The following is a 22,438-nucleotide window of genomic DNA, read 5'->3' as shown; positions in this document are numbered from 1 at the left end:
GGGGACTGATGGGATTTGGAGTCCAGCAAACAACTGGAGAGAGTGAGGTTGGGAAAGGCTCGCTTAGTGTTTTTGCTTTGTCAGGGCCTAAGTATACGGCAGTGGTAGACCATGTGATATAACTGGGTTACTGTTATATAGAAAGTTGTGTGCACACGTAGCTCTAAAGCGTGATATGGAAGCTGTTCCCTTCCTCCATACTTCCCATTCTGAAATGACTTCATCCACTTCTCTGTCTCCCTTCCCCCTGGGGTGGCCCTGTGTTTCGGAGGTGACCCCCGCTGAGAGAAAAGTGCTAGGATTAAGCAGTTTCAGGTGGGAAAGCTCAAGTAGGGGAAGCTTTCCCTGCCTGGTCCATGCTGTGCCTTAAATCTCTTCCTCAGATTTATAGGTTTTCAGCATGACTGTGTCATGTAGCTACCTAGCTGTGCCTCAACAAGTAATGAAAACACCCCATTTTTTGCAACAGTTCTTCTCTCTCTCATTCTGTCAAAATAATTTTGGTTTGTGACTCTTTTGCAACACAGACTGGGGCTCATTCCCATTGCTTGAATTTATGATCCAAGGACTCACAACAGAAATATGTAAGCTGCCTCCCTTAAAATCTGAGATGACAAATGGGACCCAAGACAACATGTTGCAGTTGGGAATGCTTCTGCTTAGGGCAGTGGTGTCCAAACTTTTTCAAAGAGGGCCAGATTTGATGAAGTGAAGGGCCATGGGGGCCGCCCAAAGGGCTGACCAAAGTTCTTGACCTTTTTTTAGGGTTGAAGTTGTTAAGGTTTTTTTTAAGGATTTTACCCCAGGAAATAAACTGCCGCAGGGACCAGATTAAACTGATTGGTGGGCCGGATTAGGCCCCCAAAACGGACTTTGGGCATGCCTGTGTTAGGGAGCCAGTCGGCCATGTTTCCCTTGAGGATAGTTCATTTTCTTTTTCAAGTAAAGCTCAGTATTCCATGGTTGCCCCTTTTTGGCCAAATAGCTTTTGGCGTTTGCCTTGAGTTTGCAATTAGAGGACGTGATGCAGGGTAATACTAAGACTCTGTTGGATCTGTGAGAACAATTTAATCTAAAGATGGGGAATTTGTGATTGCTGGATTACATCTTCCCATCATCTCTGACCCTTGGATGTGGGTTGATGGGATTTGGAGTCCATCAACATCTGGGACGCCTGAGGTTCTCTGACCCTGGTAAAATCCATGCAAGTTGTCACTTGATTGTAGCACCGTCAACTGCTGACTGTGAACATGTGACTCATATTCCTTAGAATTTTCCTTAGATACACAAGTGATGTGAAGTAACTCCTTTAAGAAAAACAACAACCCAAACAGCATATTTTATTTTATTAAGTTCTTAAGCAGTACATAAAAATTACAGATCTCAGAATGTCTGAAGCTGGCTTTCTGTGTGTTTGTGTGAAAGAAAAGGCTTTCTACTAAGTGTTCTATGTCTTGTTTGGTGGGTTGGGAGCTTGTAGCACTCCTAGAGATTTATTCCATGTTTGGGTGTGTTTTTGGTTTTGTCTTTATCTCCCCACCACCCTCTTTCTGGCAGTCAGAGTAGATTTGCCAGTTCCTGATGCAAAGAGATTTCATGGAGGGGCTACTGTTCAGTGGAAACACAGAAAGTCCCAGGTTCAATCCCTGGTATATCTAGTTCAAAGGATGGGGAAGACCTTTACTTGCAATCCTGGACAGCTCTTGGCAGTAAGAGTAGACCAGTGGAGGCTGGTCTGTTATGGTGAATGAGATGCTGCCTCACCAGCCTGCCTTCTTACTTACAACCAGTCTGTGGGACGGCACTGCTTGCAAGCTTCCTCCTCCTTGGTCTCAGTGTTGCTGCTTTCAGAACTCAGCAGGCTTATAGAACTCTGCCCTGCCAGTCCCAGTGGTCCCCAGTCACCACTGGAATGGACAGTTCAGGTCTAGTTGGACAAACAGTCAAGGATAGTATAGCCAAAGAAGCTCCTTGTGTTCCTTTCCTGCGACTCCTGCGCCTTTAACACCTCTGTGACAAGGATAAGCTTTGCATTGCTCATCCTTGTGATGGTACAAAAACTGTTCCTGCTGAAGCTCTGCTTGACCTCTCGCATCAGGACAAGCCAGGTTAGCCAAAAGAAGCTTTTGCTTTTGGCAGCAGAAAATCACAGCAGAGTTTGTGGCCCTGTGAGACCTTAGGCAAACTTTTGTTTTGTTTGCTCAACATCTAAAATCTGATTAAGGGTTTATTGATTAAGATCACAGGGTGGTTTTCAACAGTTTCGGGCACTTGCTGCTGCTTTTGTTTTGTATAGAAACGATATGCCAGTCCCAAACGTTCACTTGCACTATATAGAGGAGCCCTTGAAATAGAACCTAAGGCGTGGCTATGCAAATATAAAGGTGGGGCTATGTAGATAGAAGCAGGTGCTATTCTCAGTTAGTGGCATGGTCACCACTGGCTGCTCCCAGTGATGATCTCCAATATAAGGAAGTGGCTAGTTGTCCCTATAGGAGCGAATGGCAAAGAGCGGCATTATGATGCATTGTTGAGCTGATAGCAAAACCTGCCCTCCATCTGAAAATGCAGGGTGATCCTGTTCTCAGTGCCACACACTTAATGGTGTGAACCTACCACCACCTGGGTTCCATGTTCTCAGACAAGCCCTTCCTGCTCTCACACTTCACCTGCCATATTGACCAGCCTTATTTAATTGATAGCTGTGATGTCTAGTGATGGAGATGGCAGCTGTAACTTGCATAGAAATCTCACAGGCATGCCTATCTGCTTGGCTTTTCTGTCAAGGTCATCCTGCGGTTTTTAATTAAAAAAAAAAAAAACCAACTAAGGAGCTGTTTAGTAGTTTTTAAGTGACAAAGCAATGAAAATTTCAGCTCTCCTCTTTTTGTCCTCTGCAGTCTCCTGCTGATAGGTCTCAGAAAATTCATGCAGGCGATGAAGTGATCCAGGTGAATCGCCAGACTGTGGTGAGTAAAGGGCATTTCTTGTTTCCCTTTATTTTTAGCCAAGCAATTTTCAGAGTCTGAGCAAGCTCACAAGACAGATTTTAATCTTCATTTACCAGTGACTGGCCTTTTCAATTAAATTCTTGGGGGGGGGGGTTAATGTTGGAATGGTGCTTTTCCCATTAAGGCAGTTTTCCCTAGAATAGCAAGTTCATGTTATAAATTCAGCTAGAAATTTTTATAAAAGGTTGGTCATAAAACATTTTGATTAAGGAAAGAATGAATTTCCCATCAGTTTATTCCCTTAAGCTTGTTTTTTTTTTAAAAAATAAAAATCCTGAGAAATACAATTCCGTTTGAAAACATTTGAGTACTGAGGCTATTTAAGAATGATTAGATGTTTTATAGGGCTCACCAAATGAAAAGTTTACTAAATGTGGGCCTGGAACATAACTATAGATTTGCAATGTCCTTCATGGAAGCAGGTAAAGTCAGAAGAATCTGCTATTTTGACTCTTCTGGAAAATTCTGGGCTGAACAGTCAAGCAATACCAGCATCTAGAACTGTTTCTTTGTTTAGTCAGGGATATCCTGGGTTGGGTGAGCTGATGACAGCCATTTCCTGTGAGTACCCTTTCTAGGCACATGCACAAAGTTGCACCTTTGAGCAGGCTAGAATGGGTGAGGTAGGGAAGATGGCAGACTGTGCCTTTGCTGCCAGTTGAAGGTTTCCACTGCTCAGCAGTCACAGCTGTTGATTTGGGGACCACGTGCTGTCTAACTTCCCCGTCCCAACATTAAGTGCTAGGGCTTTGATTTGGGGGCCTGCTTAAATGAGCCAACTCCCTATCATAGTTATTGGCAGCTTGTTTATATGTGCCACATATTCCACAGATGTATTTATGCTCAAAACAGCTCACAGAAAATAAACTGTTTAAATTGTAATACTTTATAAAAATCCATCATAGTTTCACTAACAAGCAAACAATTGACGATTAATTTACAATATGTGAAAAGATGAAAGTGAGTGAAAAAGCTCACCAATGGGTCAGTTAACAATATCTAATGTAGCTCCAGGACTGATAGTGTTAGTGCCTAGCCAACCTACCTAGTGTTAGTGCCTAGCCAATCTTTATACCAAATAGGCAAAAATCCCCTCAGAGTTCTGGCACTGGCACCTTTATGGAGACCCCTAGGTCTGGAGGGTGCACCAAAGCAGGGGGAAGCACCCACCCCCTAATGGCAAACCAAGTCTTTCTCTCTCCCTGTCCTTTGCCCAGCCATTTCATAATCTGCCTATCTGTTTAAAATATTTAAAAACAATTGCAGACAAGCAGACAAAGACAGCACAAACAGTATCTGCTAAAAATGGGGAAATCACGCCACCAGTGATGGAAATCATAGCAGAATCCCTTTTAGCAATGGTTTTCGATCCGTTGGTTTCTTGGGGAAGTCCATGTGGTGCGGTAGTACCACAAAACCACTAGATATGGGTCTTTTGAGGGCAGTGGCATAGCGTGTGGGGGCAGAGGGGGGGTGGCCCCAGGGCAAAATTCTGAGAGGGGCATAACCAGGCACCCTCCATGACAAGCTCCCTCAACATGACTGAGCTTCTGCTGCCTTCCAAAGCCTTAGGGCGGCAAACCGTGCTCAGGCAGGGCCTTTGGAGCTGGGGCGGTACCTTCTTTTCTGTGTGACTGTGAAGGGACCTGTGTGCGTCCCATCCCCGGACTAGCTGACAAGTTTGGGCCAGCTCGCCCTTCCCTCCATATAGACTGCACCCCCCCCCCCCGCCACGTGCCTCCATCTCAGCTGCCCAGTCCACCAGGGAGGGCGCAACACTTGCCCCACCCTGAGCACTGGCAGCCCACGCTGTGCCACTGGTTGAGGGTAAGAGGAGCATTAATCAGTCAGTTAGACCTTCATATATTTTCAGCAAGACTCAGGTGTCTCTGTATTGGTAGACATGTCAGGCAATTCCCTTCCCCCACCCCTATATCTTGTAATAAGCTTATTCTGCCATGTTTTGCCTGCAAAGTAATTTCTTAAAATATGTCATTTGGGTTTGGTTGGGGGTGTAGGGTTTACTTAGAGCAAGTGATATTGTAATTTATACGTAGCTCTCTCATCTCAGAGGCTACAGGCTGGAAGACAGTGTTCGCTGAAACTCTGCATTTTTATAGCACCTTTACCATGGCCTCCAAAAGCCTGTCCTAACAGAGAAGTCTTATACAGCTTCTGGCCAAACCAAGGCCTCATAATTCTGTGGTGAAAAATGATTTCCACAATGATGTTATGGAAGGTAATTTGATCTACATGCCTCTGATGTAGGGCAGTGGACATTCTAAGTGTTTGTTTGATTTGTTTTGAAGGTGGGATGGCAGCTGAAGAACCTTGTGAGGAAGCTCCGTGAGAATCCTTCTGGCGTTACTCTATTAGTGAAGAAACGCCATACAGGCTCTTTTAATTTTACTCCTGCGCCACTCAAAAACCTAAGGTGGAAACCACCACTTGTTCAGGTAACAAGGTTTTAGTTTTGTCTTGCCTCTGACAGGCTTCCCAGTGATTTCTTCCCTCATTTTCTGCATGATTTAAATAATTTTTTGTGCTTATTCTTGTGCTTTGTGCTTTGGTAAGGAACAGCCGGTTAGAATGTTCAAATCTTAGAGATTTTAGTGGGATGTGAAATGGGTATAGTCTCTTGGGCCCAACCAACTTTATTAGGTCATACCACCTATCTATTTGAGCCTGGAAAATGATACTAAGCCAATTCTTGCACTAGAGTTCTGTTGTAACGCGCATATATAAATAGCCCGTGTGAAAGCACTGAAGCTCAAATTTCAACGTATTTTGCATTGACTAATTTAACTAGTTTTGCAGCCAGGATAGAAAGGGTAGTTGATTACAAAGAATCTGTGAAATCTCATTTTCCATTAAATTACCTTAGCTTTCTAATATACCAAAAGAACAAGGCAGCTGGGGTTTGAAGAGAGGGGGAGAATGATTGTTTTTCTTTAATCCCTGAAGGATCCTGTTTATCAGGACAGATAACTTATAGCGAGGCCATTTGGGGCTGAGTTGCTTATAATCCTTTGGACTGATGAATTCTAGAAGTAAACAGTAAATTCTCGATGGGCTGGAAAACTAATGATGGGAGATTATGTTTTCTAAAAGAGCAGTTTTATCCAGTGTTCTTTTGTAGCCTAGCTGAGTTGTGTGATTTCCCCCCTTTTGTTTTCATGGTGGTGTTTGCATTTGCCAGTTGCCAACATCAGCAGAATTGGGATGTTGTGGCATCTCTGTGTGAGAGAGAAAGGGTGTGGAAAAGAAATGAGGATTAATAGCTTTAAGAAGATGATGATTTTGAGGCTGAGCAAGTAATGTTAAGGGAGTAGTTTGACACTTTCAGGAAGCTAATAATTGAATTGCTTATAGGTGCAGGTACAGTTCCCACCACTTTTGTATGTGTACTATTTAAGCTGTTGCTAGGCAAGAACGTGCTAAGCAGGTGCTTGTGTAGCTGTTTCTTAGCCTTCCGAGTTGATGAACAGGTCTGTGCCATAGGTGTCCACTTTGCATTGTTTTTCAACTCATCTCCTGTTGTGTTTTGTGCTATTCTGTAACTGTTTTTATTAGATTTTGTGCATTTCCTTTGAACGTATGTGGAAGGTTATTAAGAAAACATGGAAGGAAAATTAAGAGAAGTTATCAACATATATTTAATATCTCACAAAAGCCTCAAGGGGCTCATTTTCTTCAGCAAGTCATTTCTATGGTTCTAGAGTATAGCAGTTCGCTGTTATTAATTTGGAAATGCAATAAACAAAACAACAAACTGCAGATTTTTGGTTGGATACAGGTTATTGGTTTCTTCCAAGGGTGCCTGGAGTTACACAGCCAGGTTTACCTTAAATTGTTACATGTAGCCTTATTTTCAACAACTCTAGGCAGCTAAGGAAAATGAAGCACAATCAGTAAACATAAAACAAGAAGCAATGTGTCTGTTTCCAGTGGCTCAGGTGAGAGATGAAATGAGGAATGTTGTCACATTGTAGATGGAAAGGGCCAGTTGCACAGTGTACGTCTAATTTACTTAAGCAACTACCTGTTGTTTTTCTCACTGCAGACCAGCCCACCTGCAACTACTACCCAGTCACCTGAAAGCAGCATGGATGCTTCCCTGAAGAAAGAGAAACCAGCCATTCTGGACCTTTACATACCTCCACCACCGTCTATCCCATATGCTCCTCGGTATGCCAATACCTACCTAATTCTTAACCCCAAAGCGCCTTTATTTTAGATTTATTGTTTATTGATGTAGAATATTTATAAACTGCTCACCATTCTAAAATATCATGGCGGGGTGTAAGAAATAGAGGAGAGAGAAAGAGAGAGAGAGAGAGAGAGAGAGAGAGAGAGAGAGAGAGAGAGAGAGAAAGAAATGAAACGCAAAATTCACACCCATAAAAATACATTGAATCCATATCTAAAATGAACAGGAACAATATTCAGCAATGCTACTATGAAAATGCCCGATTGAATAAAAAGTCTTAAGAAAAGGACCTAGAAGAACACATGGTTGGTGCCAACCTAATTACCATGGGGAGTGTATGTTGAAATGTGAATGCTGCAGCCCTAAAAACTCTGCCCTGGGTTCACATGAAACAAATTTCTAGGGTGTCTTAGGGTCCTGGTGGATGACATAAGGATTCAAGCAGGATGGCAGAAGGCAAACAGGTTCTAGGTTGCTTAGGGCTTTATGCACCAGGGCTGACTGTCAGTACAGATCCCTTAACAGGAGCATTGCACACTAGTAGCAGGTCGCTCCTCACTGCATGCTAGCCACAGCATTCTGCACCAGCTGCAGCTTCTGAACCAGCCTTAAGGTCAGCCCCACACAGAGTGGGAGTAATCCATTATCTGGAAATTCTGACTATTTTGCATGATGTATGCTGTTAATCCTGTGGAAGGAGCAATCTGAATTGCAGAGTGCTTAGGACTCACTCCAGATCACATAAACCTTGTTCAACCACCTCTCTGGCGTCTATGATGGCACCATGCGTTGCCCACATACCTTCAAGCATCCTGTCTAGGAGCTTGTTTTCAGAGAAGAACCAACACTCTTAGCTGAATCATTGGCCTAGTACCACAGTTTATGCTTTTTCTGCGCTTGTGCAGAATTTTGGGACCCAACTCATGCACCCTTGATGATGTCTTCATTCCTTTTACTTTTTCTGCATCCCCCCCCCCCAATCTTGAATAGCTATAATGTCCCACTACTTCCAAACAGTAGTAAGGACCATCCACGAGTGCAGAATCACAGTACCTTATATTTTCATTGCTAATCAAGTTCCTATCTCTTTGCAGGGATGAGAAGGGGAGTTTTGTTTACGCAGGAGGCAGCAAACCTAAACAACCCCTACCTGGTTCCAAAGGTGCAGAATCTCCCAATTCCTTCCTGGATCAGGAATGCAGGAGGAGAAGGTTTACACTTACTGATTCCGATCCATTGCCTGGCTATTCCATGGAAGCAAATATTTTTCCTGCAAAGATGAGGGAAAAAACGCAATCCTATGGTGAGTAAATTGTTACATGTATCAGCTGAGGAGAAAAGCTGTGTGCATCAGAGTGTATAGGGCGGGCATGGGCAAACTCGACCCTCCAGATGTTTTGGGACCACAACTCCCATTATCCCTGACCACTGGTCCTGTTAGCTAGGGATGATGGGAGTTGTAGTCCCAAAACATCTGGAGGGCTGAGTTTGCTTATGCCCGGTAATAGGGTGTTGGAGTGTGTATGTGACAAAGCCTCCAATGTAAAACAAAGGCTTGAAAATTAGGTCCCCAAATCTGTCACTAAGTACCAGCCACTGGGAGCAGATAGCAGGGAAAGACCATCACCTCTATCCCTGCTTGTTGAGGAGTGGATGCACTGCTACTTCTTTTAGGATGACAGGCACCAGCCAGGATAGGCGGAGATCAAGATAGCCACACGTATCCTGTCCCATCACCAGGCCACATAAATTGAAAAAGGATCCCACAAGACACATCACTCTACCGCAGCTGTGGCATCCAAATTGCTATGGAGTTGAGTGACTTCATCCTCAAAGTGTTGGGCAAATCATTCATAGTTGGCTCCAGAGACCCAACTCCCATGTTTGGGTTGACAAGCCTCTGGACCACATGGAAAAGCTTCTTAGCTGCCTCCATTGCTACTCGATAGGTGTGTTTATATGCCCTAGCAAGTGTCCAAGTCAGCTTCAGAACAAATTTTACACCACTTGCGCTCTAGCCATCTCTGGATTTGTTTCATCACCTGCAGTTTCTTAGTAAACCAAGTTGCATTCCAAAGAGGAACCCCGGAAGCGATTGTGTGACGGCCATTCTCCTATCACCATTCCACACAGAGCTGAGAGCCCTAGCAGAATTGTTGGCTCTGTCTGTTGGAAACTCCCCCAGAGCATTCAGAAACCTTCCATTAGTTTCTGGAGGCAGACCATCTTAACTGGTCCCACATTCCTACAGGGCAGAGCAGCTGCTACAAGTCCAAGCTTATTAGACATCCTGTTGCTTGCTGGTATTGCATCTCAGTTAGCTTCTTCCTATTTTGAATAGATTGTGTAAACTCTTCGCATTGTGTCTGTCATTGAGATCAGCTAATATGAAGTTAACTCAGCGCTGTTTTCTTGAAACCCCTTCTGTGTTGCCTTTAGGAAAGCCTCGCCCGTTGTCTATGCCTGCAGATGGAAACTGGCTGGGAGGTGTAGAACCTTTCTCTAGGCCCCGAGCAATGGGGAGAAAAGGTAAGGAAATTGTGCTCTAGGATCGCCGCTTTCTTAAATGCACTTGTCTGTACATTCACTACCCTGCTCAATGCACACCTTTGCAGACAGGTGAGGGGCGTTCAAAAGTCATTACTGCTTTTGTTTGCCTTGTATTGCAACATTGGAAACAAAGGTGAGTGTTATAGCCAGTGTGAAACAGTGTTTCTGTTCTCTACTGCACAAAGGTCCTCCTTCATTTACTTTATACAGTACTGAGAGCCAAATCTGCTTCCCTTTCTCTAAGTGCCAGTCACCATAAACTAAGCCAGTGTTTCCCAAACGTTTTTGGGCAACGGCACACCTGTTTACTGAAAAAAAATCTCGCGGCACACCACCATTAAAGCCCCGCCCCGTGACGTCAGCGCGCAGCGTCACGCCGGGAGGGACGCACAAAAGTGAAAGTTTTTTCCCTCGGCAGCTCCTCTCAGCTGCGCTCAATCCGCCTCGGAGCGCAGGAGCGATGCCTCTCTCTGGCTCTCCCTCCGCGCAGGCTGAGGGAGGGAGGGAGGGGCGCGTGTGACCCGTCTCTGCTGGGAGACCAAACCCAGCGAGGCAGAGTCGCGCGGAGGCGCCCAGGCAGCGCTGCCGGCTGCGAGGAGGAGCGCCAGGCAGCAGCAGGAGGCGCGGCCTCTCCTCGCCGCCGCCGCCCCGCCTCTCGCCGCCCGACTCGCCCGCCTCCCTCCAGGCATCTCGCGGCACACCAGCCGATGTCTCACGGCACACTCGTGTGCCGCGGAACACCGGTTGGGAAACACTGAACTAAGCTATACTAGCGTAGAGAGAAAACCACGACATTGTTGAGGAGGGCAACATACAGGGATTTATTTCATGGAGAGAGATGTTATTCCTCATGCCCCCTAATGCTGTACCCTAAAGGACTAGCACTAGAGTCAGTTTATACAAAAAAATAATTTTAGCAGTGTTCTAGGGCTTTGAAGCAGGTGAGAGACAATCCATGTTACATACAGTATGGTGCGCTGAAAGCAAAATGGTTCCAGATTTTAGGGATAGTGGTGATTTTGAGTGAAGAAGTGAGGAGAATGGGACTTTGGAAAGTTGTATGAGGAAACACCCACCTACCTATACTGGATTGAGCCAAAGGCCCATCTAGTCTTGAGGCTTGACAACCATATGTCAGGAGTGCTCTGATGGTGTTTCCTGCTTGGCAGGGGGTTGGACTCAATGGCCCTTTTGGTCTCTTCCAACTCTTCTATGATTCTAGTCCAGCATCTCGCAGTAGCCAACCAGATGCTTGTGGGAAGTCAGCAAGTAGGACCTAAGTGCAGCTACACATTCTCCCCTTGTGATCCCCAGCAACTGGTATTTAAAGGCAGAACATAGCTATGATGGCTAGCGACCATTGATAGCCTTACCCTCCCTGAATTTCTCTAATCCTCTTTGTAGTAGATAGGTAGCCGTGTTGGTCTGCCATAGTCAAAATAAAAAAATTCCTTCCAGTAGCACCTTAAAGACCAACTAAGTTAGTTCTTGGTATGAGCTTTCGTGTGCATGCACACTTCTTCAGATACACTGAAACAGAAGTTGCCAGATCCTTCTATATAGTGAGAAGGTGGGGAGGGGTATTACTCAGAAGGGTGGTGGGAATGGGAGATAGGCAGATAGCTGGGAGAGCCTGTTGACGACTCTTAACGACTGTAATAGGTCTTACAAGAGAAGGCAAGGGGTCAGGAGGTGAGAAATGGTTTAGTCATGTATAGTGAGATAAGAATCCAATGTCTTTGTTCAGCCCAGGTTTTTCCATTGTTTTAAGTTTGGTAATGAGTTGTAATTCAGCAGCTTCTCTTTCCAGTCTGTTTCTGAAATTCCTTTGTAGTAAAACAGCTACTTTGAGATCTTGTATAGAATGTCCTGGGAGATTGAAGTGTTCTCCTACTGGTTTCTCTGTTTTGTGATTCTTGATGTCAGACTTATGTCCGTTTATTCTTTGGCGTAAGGTTTGGCCTGTTTGTCCAATATAGAGAGCTGAAGGACACTGTTGGCATTTGATGGCATACACAATCAGCTCTCTATATTGGACAAACAGGCCAAACCTTACGCCAAAGAATAAACGGACATAAGTCTGACATCAAGAATCACAAAACAGAGAAACCAGTAGGAGAACACTTCAATCTCCCAGGACATTCTATACAAGATCTCAAAGTAGCTGTTTTACTACAAAGGAATTTCAGAAACAGACTGGAAAGAGAAGCTGCTGAATTACAACTCATTACCAAACTTAAAACAATGGAAAAACCTGGGCTGAACAAAGACATTGGATTCTTATCTCACTATACATGACTAAACCATTTCTCACCTCCTGACCCCTTGCCTTCTCTTGTAAGACCTATTACAGTCGTTAAGAGTCGTCAACAGGCTCTCCCAGCTATCTGCCTATCTCCCATTCCCACCACCCTTCTGAGTAATACCCCTCCCCACCTTCTCACTATATAGAAGGATCTGGCAACTTCTGTTTCAGTGTATCTGAAGAAGTGTGCATGCACACGAAAGCTCATACCAAGAACTAACTTAGTTGGTCTTTAAGGTGCTACTGGAAGGAATTTTTTTATTTTGTCTAATCCTCTTTGATAGCCATCTGAGTTGGTAGCCTTTGATACTACTTGCTGTGTGAAGGAGCACTTTCTTTTGTCTGTTCTGAATCTTCCACCATTCAGATTCATGTGACGTCCCTGAGTTCTAGTCATATGAGAGGGGGAGATGGAATGGGATGGGACTGCTCTCTATTCACCTTCTCCATGCCATGTATAATTTTCTATACCTCTGTAACATTCCCTCTTACCGTTTCTCTAAAAAGGCTAAAAGGCGTGTAACTTCCCCCCCTACAATTCTTGCCTAAACAGCTGCTGGGGGAGTTCCAGGGGAGAAGTTGTGGGTGAAGGATTAAACACCCAACTCTGCCCACTTCTCTGCTCCAAATTGCCCCTTCCCAAAGCTCTTATTTCCGCCAGGATTTTAATGCAAGTACTTGCACGTACCTGTACAATTTAGCCCTAAAGCAAAACGCAAATCCTCAGCTTTGTACAACAGTAAGTAAAATGGAGGTGAAGAGCAGAACGCAAGTTTGAGTAATCTTTGAGAGAGGTGATGGTGAGGGGAATCTGTGTGGGGCAGTTCACCAAAACTTCAGACTGGCTGGAGGTGTTGAAACGCTCTCTTCTGCATCTCCTTATGCTGGCTCTGATAAGTGTGTGTTTTCTTTGTTCGTTGCAGGTGAAAATGCCCTCTGCCGGTACTTCAGCAATGAGAGAATCCCGCCCATCATTGAAGAAAGTTCCCCACTTCAGCATCCGTTTTCCAGGCCTGTGGCGGAGAGGCAGCTAGTGAGGGGTGCAGACTACATCAGGGGGAGCAGGTGTTTTGTTAATGTGGATCTTCACAACAGTGCGACGATCCCTTTCCAGGAGGATGGAGCCAAGAAGCTCCCGGTGACCTCCTCCACGAAATCCTCCTCCACAGAGCGCTCCCTGCTGGTCAGCTGGATTACGAGACTCAAGTTATTGACTCACTGAGTTAACTGGCTGCGTTTTGACTTTCTAGGGTATTTGATATTAAGTGCCTTTTCTTCCCCTCCACCTTCAAATGGTTTTGCAGTACCCACAGAGTTACTGAGCAGTTTTGCATTTTATTTTATTTTCTCCCCCTGGAGAAGCTTGCCCTTTCCCCAATGTTTCTGTCTTGAGATTCACTGGAGTTGGAGAGAGGGGGTCTGTTTAAGGCAGAGCAGGAGGAGAGGCGAGGAGAGAGATCACAAGCATTTTTCTACCTGCCCAAGGGTGGAGGGGGAATTCAGTCCTCTGGAGAAAAACCGATCAGGCTCGAGTGATTCAGAGGTCACTGCTGACCTGAAATCCGCATGACCCACGCAGAAGCAATCTCTGCATCGTAATGAGGCCTGGTGGCACTTCATTTGCTACAAGACTCTGATGCTGTGCAACCTACTGGATCTGCAGACTATGTAGCACTCAGCAAAAAATGGATTCCTACGCTGCAATCCTGACCAAGAAGGAAGAAAAGGGGAGGTTTTCCCCTCCCCCCCCCCGCATCCCTTTTAAGCAACGTGGTTGCACTGCAAGTGACTGGAGACGACTCAACTATTGTCAGGAATAAAATGCAGTTTCTTCCTTTGTTCTGATTAGTTACAAACGTGAGGCTATTTTGGTTGAAGTTATTAAAATCTTAGTACAGTTAAACTGTTCTTCCCTGAATTGCTGCAATACTCATCCAATTAGGACATGGATTGCTACAACATGCCAAGGAAATGCATCTCAAGTGACAATGGTAAAAATGAATATATCTTATTGCTTTTTTATGATTAAGACTGAATAGCTGTTAACCAAAGTATCCTTCTGAAAGCAATCCCTGCAAGCTTCTGGAGCATCAACTGTGGTTCAAGGTTGAACTGGTTTTTATATTATTTGGGCTTTAAAGGCTGACTTGTGATGAGTTACATTTTTGTAAGGCAGTTTGCTCTTTCAGAGTGTTGGGGAAGAAACTGTTTGCCATCATTAAATTAGTAGCATTGGGTGAGAGTTGGGGTGGTCTGTGGAAGGGAGGACTTGCCAGAAGTGTTTGGATGCAAATAATTTGTTGTTTTCAAAGCAAGTGTAGGAAAGAGGGGTTTTTTTTGTTAGAGATCCACAAAGAACATCTTGTTTAAAATAATTTAAAAGTATTTAAATTACGCTTTCTTTCTTTTCTTTTTCTTAAAAAACAACACTTAACCTTTTATGCAGCTTTTACATTTCTCTATGACACCACTGGGTACTAATTAGCCAAGGCAAAAAAAAGGTCACACCCCATTAAATTAGTTATTTGAATGGTCTGAAAACAGCACCATCTACACTGATGAAAGGAATTCATCACATTTTACACTGCTGTCTAACATGATAAATGTGATCTCGGCAAGCTTTCTTGAGCAGTTTATAACAAGCATGGGGAGACAGATGTTAAATTAACTGTCTAGGAAACTGTCACAACTATACTTGGTTGAATGGATTTGCACAAATTTTTACCATTAAAAGAATGCATATGGTTATAACTAAATTCGATCCTGTTTTTGACAAACAAGCTAAAACAATGGCATAACTTGAGTTACCTTTCAAGCTGAACTGGCTATTGGTACCAGCCTAGCAAACTTCACCAAAGCTAGTGCAGCTGTTCTGCATCTTGATGATGTTTTCTCATAGTATTCAAAACTTTGTGGTTTCAATTAAAAAGAAGCAGTAAAACAAACAAACAAACAAACAAACAAACCCAAATGTAATTGAAATTACAGTTCACTTTTTTGTTGAAGATCCAGGCAAGTATGATGTAGAAAGTGAGGTGTATTGTATGAAGTTCAAATATAAGCTAAATATCTCCCTCAGATAATGATAAAGGAAGATGTAACTAAGAAAATGGTCTCTCTCGAGCCTGAAATTTCTCGTCCAGTTCAGGAAGTAACCTCTGTTCTCAGGAAAGAATGAATATGTTCATGTCTGTCTTTAATTCTTTTGTTAACCAAGATGGAAGCATCACATGAATTGTTTTGAAACTGTTTCACATGAGAGAAGGTGGCTATGACACTGAGTTGTGAACCAAGAAGTCCCAGGTTCAAAGCTTACCAGCAATACATTAGGTAAACTCGTATTTTTCAGGCTCAGTCTCCCTTAGATTGCAAGGTTAGAATAATACGTGATATATTTTCACTGCAGATATGTGTAGTATTTGCCACTCCTAATATGCAATCCATCTAAAGTACCATGACAGGCTCTGATCCTGGTTTTGCATTGTTTTTAGAAGAAGAGCTCTCAAAAGCATTAGGCAGGACTAGTTGACACTGCCCTTGACAACTTCTTTCCCTTGATTGGGCAATAGATGCTCAAAACAGAAGCCACTCCTTTGGGGTCATTGATGAGCCAAACTTATAATTGGTTTATTTTGATTTCTGGTGTACTTTAGCTTCTCTGTGATCTGTTTCCAAGGGCCTTTAACAAGACCTTGAAAAACAGGTAAAGAAGCCAGGAGAAGTGCAGATAACCCCCCTGGCACCATAGCCCTGACCAAAAACACTAATGCAGGACACTTTGATATCTGTAATTGGAATAAATACACCTTAGTATCTCCTCTTGACAAATTTCACTGTTGCTTCGTCTACTTAGGAAAACACAGAATAAAAGAAAAATTTGCCTCATTCCACAGTTGAATAATTTCTCCTAACCAGCAAAGGGCAGAAGTTGTATGGTACCAAGTTAACGTTTGAGGGAATGTATTTACCTGAAAAGTGACCAGATAAAGAAGTTTATTACAGCACTAAACTGTAGTGCATTTTCTCATGTTTACAAATTGAGTGTATGTTCTAGCACAGCTTAGTCTTGCCTGTGTGTGTGTGTGTGTGTGTGCGCACACACATATATGCTAGCCTTAGCAGTCATGGCCCTGTGGCCCTGTAGATGTGTGTGTGTGTGTGTGTGTATTTCTGTGTGTGTGTGTGTGTGTGTGTGTGTGTGTGTGTGTGTGTATTGTTCACTATCTCCCACATATTGTGGGAACTGCTTCTGCAGGATGTCAGCTCTCCATGGAAGTGTGCATGAATACAGCAACCACATTAATCATGTGGATGAATGTATTTATGTGAGGTTTTAGTGCCTTTCAGGTTTGTTTCCATTTCATCAATCTTTTTAAGTTGCTTTGGGACATTTTTTGCCTGAAAAACGATTATAAAATAATAGTTTCTCATCTGACCAGCACTGTTTTCCCAGTGGGATGTTGAGTGGCCAGTCAATTGACAGAAAAACACTGTACACATGGCGGCTTTAATTTGCACATATCCACCAACTATATTGGAAGTGGCTCTTGCACGGCATAGAAGGGAGCACACAGCTTTACTACCAAGTGGGTTGAGACCCTTAATCTTGGGGTTGTGGGTTTGAGCTCCACATTGGGCAGAAGATTTCTGCATTGCAGGGGGCTGGACTAGATGACCCTCGTGTTCCCTTCCAGCTCTATAGTTCTATGATTCTACCCCATACCTGCAGAAATTAACACTCTCTCACCCACTGTTTAATCAATTGTATGTTCATATGTGAAGCGGGAGTAGCTGCCCCTACTTCATCCCAATTTTCCATTGACTTCAGAGTAATTCCCTTTTATATCAGTATATAAAACAAAAGTTTCCTACCATGAAGCCTGCTTGCACAGAAAGTTAACTAATTCTGTATTAACAAAAATACTTTAAAAATAAATAAATAACATATTTGTATTCTGTCCTTTTAGGGTAAAATTCTTCTAAGGTGGCTAGCAAAAGGCAGTAAAATACATCAAACAAGGCATTTAAAATGACTACTAGTAGGTAAAACAGCAGCAATTAAAACATGAAAACCAGCATGAAACTATCAGTCAAATGGCAAGCAGAACAAAAACATTTTAACAGTTTTCAAGCTTAGAAACAGTTTTGTGTTCACCAATATCCACATTCCCCCATGCTATTCCACACACCCAGCTATTCATAGCAAAATCAATCTGCATGGAAGCTGTAGTGAAGTATAGCTAAAAGTGTGAGTTTCCACAATCCCTCTCCTAGAAACCACTGAAGGCAACAAAAAGGGATTTAGGTGAGGGCTGTTTGCATTTTGAAGTATTATTAAAAGTGGTGATACCACACCTCATTGGTAGCACAATTTCTGTGTAGAGCAGGGGGCAGCCAAGGTGACCTCCAGATGTTGCTCTACAATTCCCATCATCCCACCAACAACGTATGGAGGGAACCAGGTTGGCTAAGCATGGTGCAAAATTTCAAGTTTAATATCTTGTGACTCCTAATGCCTCAGACTCTGAAAGCAGGATTTCAAAACTATTCCCCTCAGTCTCACCACCTTTTTAGGGAGATAGGAATAAATTAAAAGGACTTCTTGTTCTAATTCACTAGTCTATAGCTCCTAAAATCAAGAACTTTGGTAGGGCAAATGAGGGAACAGGGGCAGAATTTAACTTACTGACAACCTCCAGTTTCATTTTTTTTTAAAAAAAAAGCAAAGCGAACTTCTACCTTTTATACCTTCAAAAATATGTTTTGAAGTGTTGTCCATGGTTGCTGAAATCTCAGAAACCAGAATAAGTGCTGCTTTTCAATTCTATTTCCAGTGGCCAGAGGGGCAGTTTCAGTGTTATTGCCCATTCCATTGATTTGATGAAAGAATACAAATAACTATGGAATTTCCAGGGTGCTGCCAAATGCCTGTGTGCCCCCTGCCCACTTTTGGCCTATTTTTTCTTTGTTGGGGATGTGGTGGGAAGTGTGTTCCCAAGGACCTGGAAAGAAGCAACATGGGGCATGTGGCACTCAACATTGAAAATTGGCCGCCAAACGTTGGTTACCCCTTACTGTAAAAAATAATATAATACATAATTTATATAACTTTTTTAATTCTTTGGCTCTTGGGACAGAATGTTCATAGCATGGGTATAGTAGAACATCTGTAACACAGCCCTACATCCTCAGTGGTTAACACATAAATACAAGGAAACTTGGCATTTGATGTACCATGTGAAAAGCTACAGAAAAGAGGATTTGGTTAAACAGAAACTGAATCTGGAAACTTGCACTGAAATGCCCCACAAAGCTCAAGTTGGCAGCAATTCTTACAGCTCCCAAAGCAAAATATTCCCTGCCCCCCACAACACCCCCCAAGCTTAAATTGGAAACTGGGTGAGTTAGTTCTAGTGGAAAATCTCTTTCCAAAATAAAGATATTAAGAGATAATTAGCTTCATTGCACAATCATTTCTCATTTACTGTATGTTCCTAGGGAGATTTGTTTTTATGCCAAACCTTTTGAGGAGTAAATGATCTCAAATGAGTGTCTTGAATTTGCCTTAGGCTCCATTTTCCTTCTGCTTAAAGAGAGAAAGTTCTTTCACCCCTCTTTAAAAAACCTCATCTTTTTGGCATATCACATGTAGTATTGCATATTTTACTGGAAGTCTCTTGTGGATCAAGACTCACCTGAAAAGAAATAAGTAAAAGAGCATTTTTCTCTAACCTGCTTTCACTGAGTTCATTCTGCTCAAAGGTGTGAAGTTAACTTGGCAAGAAGACATATGATATTATGTTGGGCTCAGCTCAATTATATATATACATTGAAAGTATATTTCACTGGAATTCTTAGGGAAGTTAAGTGTGCATATAATTGGAGCCTTCAAGTTGCAGAATGTGCCTTATAGATAGTTGCACAAAGGCTGTTCTGATTACCGTACCTGGAAAAGTAAATAGGGATACTGGCAATAATGGGCTCTCTCTTGCCCAAAAAGAACCAGGAATTTCATGTTAATCCTTGCACCTTGTAAAGTAGAAGATGCATGAAATGTCAGTGGATCTAGAAAATAAGTTTGTTTTGGAAGGATGGGTTTTTGTGTCAACCCTAGCCACCAACAGCAATTTATGCAAGCAATTTATCCTAGATTCTTTAGAATCTAGGAAATGAATTAGCATTCTGTTTCCTCTTTCATAACCATGATTTAGAAGCAGTATTCTGTTCAGGTTCAGGTAGGAAAAAAGAAGCCAAAGTTCTTCCAAATCAGGAAACAGATGGCAGAAATGGAAAGCTTTACTCGACGAGAGGGAAACCAAATACTTTCTTCCAATACGTGTGTGTTTTTCCTTCCCTGAAAGCCAACTTGTGAAATGAAGGTGTTTAAATGAAACAAAAGCTCTGAAAGACCAGCAGTGGTGGTCTTTGTGCTTTAAATAGGTCCCAGTTCTCACCACTGAGCACCAACCAGGCAATGGCTCCTGAGAAGACTGTACCTAGACCCTGCCTGGAGGGTTCACCCATGCTAGAAGGAGCAGAGTAGGGCCCTCTCATTCATCTGCCTGTTGGACAGAAGGAGCACAGCTGCAGACCTGCAGCGAGAGTGAAGGGTGGAGAAACTTGAAGGGTATAAAATACCTGGGAGAGGAGGAGGGCCAGTGGAAGTCAAGAGAATAGTCAGGCCTCTAAGAACGGTGGCTTGGCCTTTACTCCCCTGCCAGAGGTCATCTTCAGGCTCTCCCTGAAGCCCTACTGAGCGAGGCCAAGGAGGGAATAGCAGTATTCTAGGTTTAGTCATCTTCCAAGATGCATTGGAGTCCTGGAATTAAGACTGTTAAAGCCAAGATACAGAAGCCACACCAAGAGAGGAGATCTGCAGAAAGACTGTACATTTTGTGGGGGTAACCTAGGATGTGGTGGATGCTGGCCTGTGGAGCAGCAGGCCTGAAAGGAAGTCATATTGCATCAGCCAGTGCCTGATTTGACCCTGAGTCAGATGTGGGCTTCTGGAAGAGGGAACAGCCCTTTTTCAAGGCTCCCCTTGTCTTGGGGTATAGCACGAGGCCACACATATAACTCAGTCTAAGTTCTCCCCCACCCCCAATTTCCTGGGTTTAAGGAAGCAACCTACTCGTTCTGTATTTTTTTCTATGAGGAAAGGAACTCCATTTTGCATGGCTAAGTGATATAAATGGTATTAGATCTAAATTGACAAACCATCATAGGAAAAGCTGCTTTTAGCTCCTGTGAACAGGATTGTATGTACTTTTCCATTAACTGCAATTCAGAGGTTTCTGGATGCATTGTGCAGCGCTACTGAACTGAGCTGTTGATATACGGAGATAAGTTTAAACATGACTGGGAAACGGTGGATTTCAAAGTGCGTTCCAGGAAACCATGGGATTCTTTTGAAGTTTACTGAGGTTCAGCAGAACAGCTAATGTTGAGCAAGTTTCCCTGTTAAACAGTTTGCCCACAAATCTTGCCCTGTGGATCACAAGCTCTGGAGGATTCCAATGTGCAATATCAGATCATGTGGGATGATGGCAAAGCATGGTATGGCATCCCAGCGCACATCCCTTAGAGGTGCTCTCTCAACTGTGTATAGGTTCCTCAAAAGACTGATATGAAAAAGGTTCACTTATGGTATATCACTTAGAAGCCGCTGCCATGTGAGATGACTTTGGGGGTTACCTTTTGTTCTGTCTCTTCATCTATAGCATCCACTGCAGTTACAGGAAAGGAAGCCTGTTGAGGAGAAATCCTGTAACTGCTTCACACTAGAAGTACTACATACCAGTAAGAGGTGCCACAGGTCAGTCTTCTGTCAGATCATGACTGGCATTGCATTCCATAGCATCCAGACTTACATTAGTGCCAAGTCTTTCCATGTTATGCAGTTTCTGATGGCAAATTAGCAAGCAGCACAGGCAAAACATAAGAACAAACTTGGTCAGAAGAGCACCAATGACAGAAGATCCATGTGGTCAAGCGTAAGGTACATATTTTCTCCTTCCCCATTGTAGCCATCACCCTGAAGCTCAGTGCTAAGATGCTTTGCTTCCTGATTCATCTTAAGAGAAGTGACTGGTGAATACTTCTGTAGAAATCACCAGCCAGTTCTCTAGAGATACCCATCCTGTTTGCGTCTACCATCTAGTTTTTTATTTCAGTGGTGTGATGGCTGTGACACAGGCAGCTGAAGCCACGTCTTAATATTTAATCGAATGCAACTCTACAACCACCTACATTGCTGCGACATCGGTTTTAAAAATAGAAAGCTGCCGACTGCAGGGAGAATTCAGCACTTGACTTTGTCTTGAGGTAGGAGAGTTGGAGGAACAGAAACGTTAGTCAGCTCTGACAGAGTGCCCACACAGAAGGAGATGAGAACTGCATTCGTACAATGTCACTTCAGTGAATTTAGTGGAGAAACTTGCCTTTTTGCAATGACTCAGCCTCTTCTGGTTACTTCTTCAGTGAAACAGACTCATCAGTAACAGGGGCATCAAACAGGAATGGCAATATTTTTGCACAGTAATATTTTTATCACTCTGAGTAGTTTTTAACAATCTACTCTGTTTGTGATTAGGGCTTCACAAGTCGCAGTCTTTACTTTTGGGACAGAGGGATAAATTCACATGTATAATGCAATCATATTCATGCACATCTAATTTTAAGGCTAAGTTTCATAACAAGAAGAAAATGGATGGAAAACTTAATTCGCACAACTCTGAATATACAAAAGCCTTGGAAGTAGTTTGCAAGTCTCATTTAATAGACATCTGTGATTTACCCTGGGGCATGGATGACTTTCCCAGATATGAATATCTAACCAAGGGAGTCCATTTACCCCCCCCCCATCTACTTCTAACACTTGTCCACTGAACCGTTTATTTTTGGAGACATTATCTTGATCCCACTAGGTTCTTAAAGCAGAAAGGGGCCCTCTAGACATCTTCCTTCCTACTTAACTCGGGGGAGGGGGGATAACCTTTGGCACTCCAGTTGTTGCTGAACTACAACTGTCATCCCTAGCCATTGACCCTGCTTGTGGGGGTTGATGGACTTGTAGTTCAGCAATATCTGGAGGGCAAAAGGATCCTCACACCTGACTTCCCCAATTTCTGCTCTCTTCCTTTGTCCCAGTCCCAGCCACTCCTTTTCTAGGGTGGACTCAACTCAGTATTTGAAGCACGCTGCTTGCTTGAAAATGTGCTCCTATCAACCCTACAGTAGCTGCATAGGAAACTAGTCCTCTATAACTATTATACACTCCTGAAACAGCTGGGGAAATGAAAGCCATAGCAATTGTTTCCTTTCTGCATAGCCAGCAGCTACACACACTTAGCTGTTTATGCT

The 22,438-nt window shown here is 43.2% G+C and overlaps 1 protein-coding gene across 1 annotated transcript in view; it reads left to right on the top strand.

Moving 5' to 3' along the window:
* Positions 1-16,080, top strand: part of CNKSR3 (CNKSR family member 3) — a 62,401-nt gene extending 46,321 nt beyond the window's left edge. The window contains exons 8-13 of the mRNA XM_083496511.1: positions 2,901-2,969; positions 5,321-5,467; positions 7,075-7,199; positions 8,316-8,524; positions 9,661-9,750; positions 13,000-16,080. Of these exons, the coding sequence (XP_083352637.1) occupies positions 2,901-2,969; positions 5,321-5,467; positions 7,075-7,199; positions 8,316-8,524; positions 9,661-9,750; positions 13,000-13,298 (939 nt within the window). The 3' untranslated portion in view covers positions 13,299-16,080. The remainder of the gene's footprint in view (positions 1-2,900; positions 2,970-5,320; positions 5,468-7,074; positions 7,200-8,315; positions 8,525-9,660; positions 9,751-12,999) is intronic.
* Positions 16,081-22,438: the final 6,358 nt, after the last annotated feature.

Source organism: Podarcis liolepis (assembly GCF_965112155.1).
Source record: "Podarcis liolepis genome assembly, chromosome: 3".
Taxonomy (NCBI): domain Eukaryota; kingdom Metazoa; phylum Chordata; class Lepidosauria; order Squamata; family Lacertidae; genus Podarcis; species Podarcis liolepis.
This window is presented reverse-complemented; position numbering and strand designations above follow the sequence as displayed.